This window comes from Malaclemys terrapin, chromosome 13 (genome assembly GCF_027887155.1).
Source record: "Malaclemys terrapin pileata isolate rMalTer1 chromosome 13, rMalTer1.hap1, whole genome shotgun sequence".
Taxonomy (NCBI): Eukaryota; Metazoa; Chordata; order Testudines; family Emydidae; genus Malaclemys; species Malaclemys terrapin.
This window is the reverse complement of record NC_071517.1, coordinates 42,721,988-42,727,584: the sequence shown is the minus strand read 5'-3', so window position 1 is coordinate 42,727,584 and position 5,597 is coordinate 42,721,988. Positions and strand designations below refer to the sequence as shown.

The 5,597-nt window shown below is 53.5% G+C and overlaps 1 protein-coding gene across 1 annotated transcript; it reads left to right on the top strand.

Annotated features, from left to right (window-relative positions):
- Positions 1-778: 778 nt before the first annotated feature.
- On the top strand, positions 779-5,303 carry LOC128847654 (olfactory receptor 2B2-like). Its single transcript, XM_054047240.1, has 2 exons — positions 779-786; positions 4,367-5,303. The coding sequence occupies exons 1-2, from the start codon at positions 779-781 to the stop codon at positions 5,301-5,303; spliced, it is 945 nt and encodes a 314-aa protein (XP_053903215.1).
- Positions 5,304-5,597: the final 294 nt, after the last annotated feature.

Below are 5,597 nucleotides of genomic sequence, written 5' to 3'. Positions count from 1 at the left end.
CAGACTGTACCCAGGGGGACTGAGGTGTGGGGGGCTGCGGCGAGCCGGGTGTATGTCAGGGCTGCTGGGATATGTATGGGGAAGGAGGGGAATTTGGGGGTATGTCTGAGGGGAGGGACATGTGTTGGGTGGGATGGGAGGGACATCCGGGGGTCTGTGTGGGGTGGGGGCCTTTTGCTGTCTAGTTTATGGAAGGTGGGGGGACTCTCAAATTCCACAGTGCACAGAGCCCCTATTGTCTTTAATCCAGGCCTGCCTGGACTCCAACCCAAACAGCCCTTAGCTGAGGTTCAGCCTATTCTCACTTTCCCCGGACTCCACACACACATTCCTCTTCCACTGCTGGTAGTTTTCACACACCTCTAAATGCTTAGCGAAGGGAATTCTGGGTGCCTTAGGGTGCCTTGACCCCACCCACCCACTTCTGTGCCTGATATTAAGTCACCGAGTATTGCTCGGAAACGAAGAGAACCCAGGAGTCCTGCCTCCCTGCTCCCTTGTCTAATCCACTCCCCTCCCAGAGGTGGAAAGAGAACCCAGGCATCCGGGGGGTCGCAGCTGTGACTTCCAGAGGTCACTGCTATGCACTAACCCCAGCATCCAGCATTCAGCGCTGACTCGCTCTGAGAACTGTCTCAGCTCGACTCACCCCATGGGAAGGGACAATCCCTGCTCCATGACTCTGTGGACCACAGGGCTTGGGCTGGGGTCACAATGCCAGCGATGGGTCTGAGGGCTGGGAGACGAGACCACGGGTTTAGGGGAGCCCTCGGTACAGATGGGGCTGTGACTAGCGTGGGGGTTGTGGCCCCAATCCTGGTGCAGTGCTCAGGGGCTGGGGTCACTCCTCCCAGGCCATTCTACCCTAGACGGCGTTGCTAGAGCAGTCTCCTGGACAGTTGGGTACATGGGGCCCTGGGGCATCGCAAACCGCACCAGCCAAGTCCCAGCCCCTTGGGAGGTTTCAGGGAGTCACATCTCCCGCCCCCTTCCCGGCTCCAAAGTCCATAAGGGCCCTGCCTGCTCCCTCCCGTTCACATACGGCCCCATGCACTCAGGGACAGCTATCATCAGCTGCACAAGCAGGAGCCTCCCACAGTCACAGAGACACAGGGCCCTTCTCAGCTGTGCTTCGGAGCTGGGGCAGCCCAGGCGTAATGTGACACCAGGGCTGGGGTAGGTCAGGGAGCAGGGACACAGCCTGGGATCCTACCTCCTTCCAGCCATCCACTGTACTTCTCCAGATCTATCCAGCTCTCTGGGTCTCTCTCCCCAACTCACTATCCTTCTGATTGTCCGCCTCTCTTTCTCTCCGTCTCTATCCTTCTATCCATCTACACCTCCAGCCTTCTATCCATCCACCTCTCTGCAGATCTCTCTGCTCTTCTATCCATCTCTTTATTGCTCCTTTTATCCATCCTTCTCTCTGTCTCTCTTTCTGTCCTAACAATTCACCTCTCATCCATCCTCTCCTCTCTCGGACTCTCCCTCTCTTTTCCTGTTCATGCACGTCTGGCATCCATCAGTCCATCCACACTCTCTCTCCATTCCTCTCCCTCTATCCATCTCTCTGTCTCCTCCCCATCTCTGGGATTTCTTTCGATCTATCACTGTGGTCTCTGGGCTTCTAGGAGACCCTGCCAGCTGAGAGACGCTCCCTCCCAGCCTGGGGCAACCTGCCACCAGGTATTTCACTCACACACCAAGCGGGCTTGTTTCCTGGGATGAGGGGGTACCCTGTGACCATTGAACACTGGCTCTGAGCATCCAGTTTGCCACATTCTACTGCTTTTGAGACCCACCCCAAGGCTCCGGCACTGTGGGGGGTGGCACCACCTGCAGCCTATGCGCTTCCAGAGCCGGATGTGGATGGTGCTGACCCACGACAGGGGGCAAACTTAGCTGGTCTCTCTGCCCCCAGAATATCCTTAGACATTCAGCTTCATAGCTCGGGGCTGCCTCGTCCCAGGGACTGGGGGGCTCAGTGCAGGGGAGCAGAGACTCCAGACTCTGCCCTGGCATCGGAGCATCTGAGCCGCCTGGAGCTGCCTGGGCAGGGGAGGACTGGGCAGAGCAGAGCGGGAACTGAATGGAGGTGAGTCCGGGGTTTTTTCCACCACTCGTTCATGCTTATTACTGGGGAGGGGCCAGGAGCTGGGGAGCATGTGGGCTGGTTAGATTTCTTAGCTCTGTGCGATGGGTCTGATAAAACTTCCCTGCCTCCCAGGGGTGATGTGAGGATAAACCCACTGGAGATTGTTAGGTGCTGAGATACTGTGGTGCTGGGGGGCAGACAAGTGCCATCGATTGGTAGATTTGGTTAAGGTTGGAATTTGTCTTATCAAGGGTCTCCTAACCCACAAACATGCAGGGAGAACTTTGCACAGGTGAGTAATCACCTGGGCGAGGGTCTGCAGGACGGTGTTTGTAAAGTGCCGTGTAAACCTGTTGTCCTGTGAGGGGCCCTGATCCTGCAAAGATCTATGCACGTGCTTAACATAAGCCCACGGGCAACCCCACTGTAAGTGGTTTGGGTAAAGGAGATTAGGGCTGGTAGGAAGCATGGGCCACATTTACAAAAGGATTTAGGTGCCTGCAAGTGCAGATGGGTGCTAGGTGCCTAACTCCTATAGGGACCAAAGGAGTTAGAAAATCTTTTGGAAAATCCCACTTGTTTCTTATCTGCATATTTAGCCCTATATGAGTCCATAATCCCCCTGAATATCAGTGGGGTTTGGGTGCATCATTCCTTAAAGCTGCTTTGGAAACCCCAGCTCTAACTGCTCATAGGATTCTGGGGTGCAATCCAGACTAATGGGGGGCTGGGTCACTCCTGCCCTGCTACCTTGGCTGCCTCACAATGTTTTGTTGTTGTAGCTTCCAACCTGGGTCGCTCACAAGCAGCCTGACAGCATGCAAATCACACCATGAGTGTCTGTGTATAGCCACAGCCCTGGTCCAGCAACTCTGACCCCAGCAGCCTGTCTGCAAACGCCAGCCACACTCTGGCTTCCTGCAGCCTTGGTTACAACTTGCAGGGTGACCACAAGAAACCCCCAGTCCCAAATTCCCCCCAAGACTTGGGTTCTGCACTGCCCGGCCCCTTCCTGGACATTTCAGATATTGTAGGTCCGTTGCCTCTCTAAGGAGATCAATATCCAACCGTTTGCTACTTTAAATGGAGTTACCCCCACAATTCAGTTTAAATGCAGTTTGGATTATGGACTAAAACATGTTTATTTAACTATGAAGAGACAGGTTTCATGTGAGTACAAGTATAAGACACTCAAGTCAGAAATGGTTACAGGAGAAGTAAAGGGAAAACACTTCCTAGTACTAAAATGAACAAACTAGACTTGGCTCCAGGTGAAATCCCTTCCACATGTTCCCAGTAACATTGCTGAGCCAATTCTTAGACCAGGATCTGCTCCCAAAGTCCAAACACTGTTTCTTTTGTCTTCTTAGGGGAAAGAGAGAGAGAGATGGATAGGGAGAGATCCCTTGGGGTGTTTCTCCCCCTCACTTTTATAGTCCAGTCTCCCTTTGATATGCATTTTCTTGAGGGTTCTGCCTAGCTAAAGTTCATTCCTGCTGCAAGGATGGAGAAAAGGAGTCTAATGGTGAAGGAGATGCCATTCTGTTGTTTGCTTCAATGCAGATCGGGTTGTTCCTGCCCCACTTCCTTGCCAAAGACTGGCCACTTGATAAGTGATTGCCCATCGCCTTTGATGACACCTGGCCAGATTCCTTTGTGTTTAAGAAACTGATTTACCCAGACTTGTCTGTTAAACGTATTTCCGACCTAATGGACATGGAGAACAATTGATCACCATCCTCTTTATGACAAGTTTTCACATAGTTTCCCCTTCAACCTTCTCTCCTCTAGACTAAACATACCCAGTTCTTTCACCCATAAGAGGGGCAGAGGACAATTAGCACTGCAAATTTGGGTTCATAGTTAGGAGCCCCAGTTGCGACCAGGATCTGTACAAATACAGAATAAAAGGAACAAAACAAAACAGCCTCTGTCCCAAAGACCTTATAATCTAAGCATCTATTTATCTATCACATTGTATTGCTCCCATCAACTGCCACAGATCCAGTTTTCTAGGACACTTTAATTCCCTGATATATGGATCTTCCTTCGTCACTAACTGCCGCAGAACCACTTTTCTGCGACAAAGCATTTCCCTGGCAGAAGGATCCTACCTGCCACCCAATTGGCCCAGATTTTCGATGACAAAGTCACAAGCGGGCGTGGTTCATTCAGAGCAAATCGAGCTGTCCATAAATGTGTCTCCTTTGTGCATGACTGTTGGGGCTCCTTTTCCCCTAATCTTTGTCCCTTCTCGCTGCAGGAGGAAAGAGGGAATGGGAGTTCCCAGTTTGAGTTCATCCTATTGGGGGTCTCTGACCAACCACGCCTGGAGATGCTGCTTTTCGTGGTGTTCCTGGTCTTGTACATCCTGAACCTGGTGGGGAACCTGACCATCATTGTGGTCTTGTGGCTGGAACCCTGTCTCCACACCCCTATGTATTTCTTCCTCAGCAACCTCTCTTTCCTGGACCTTTGCTACACCACCAGCACCATTCCTCAGATGCTGGTGAACTTTCGCAGCACCCACAAGTCCATCACCTGGGCCGGCTGCGTGGCCCAGCTCTACGTCTTCCTCTCACTGGGCTGCACCGAGTGCCTCCTCCTGGTCGTCATGGCCTACGACCGCTACGTCGCCATCTGCCAGCCGCTGCGCTACACAATTGTCATGAGCCGCCGCCTCTGCATGCAGATGGCGGCCACCGTCTGGTTGAGCGGCTTCGGCAACTCCATCCTGCAGACCGTCCTGACCGTGCGGCTGCCCCGGTGTGGGAGGAACCGGATCGACCACTTCTTCTGCGAGGTTCCGGCCCTGCTCAAACTGGCCTGTGTTGACACCTCCGCTAACGAGGCCGAGGCTTTTGCTGTCAGTGTGATCTTCCTGCTGGTGCCGCTAGTCCTCATCCTAGTCTCCTACAGCTACATCGTCGCTGCTGTGCTTAGGATTCGCTCGGCCCAGGGCAGGCTCAAGGCCTTCAACACCTGTGCCTCCCACCTGGCCGTGGTGTCGCTCTTCTACGGCACGGCCATTTTCATGTATCTACAACCTCCGTCCAGCTACTCCCAGGACCGGGGCAAGATGGTCTCCCTCTTCTATGGCATCATCGCCCCCATGCTGAACTCGCTGATCTACACCCTGAGGAACAAGGATGTGCACGGGGCCCTAAGGAGGGTGCTGGGGAGGTTATTCGGGAGTAAGAGGACATGAGCCAGAGAAATGAATTGTGACTGGTTGGCTTGGTTGTCTATGGGGCAGCAGTTCTGATCCAGCCTCAGGCCAGGGGGACTGGCTGGCTCAGGGGGCCAGGCAATGGATAATGGAGCCTTTCCCATCTAGGAGGTCTGCATTTTAATCTGTCTGTTCATGTCCACACATGGCGCTGGGACTGGGAAACCAGAGGTCACTCACCATGAGCCCCAGAAGGCAGCAGAGCATTTCAAGGCCTGGTGGACAGTGTTGGGCACCTGGCTCTGAATGGAGGAGATGAAATGATGTGGGCAT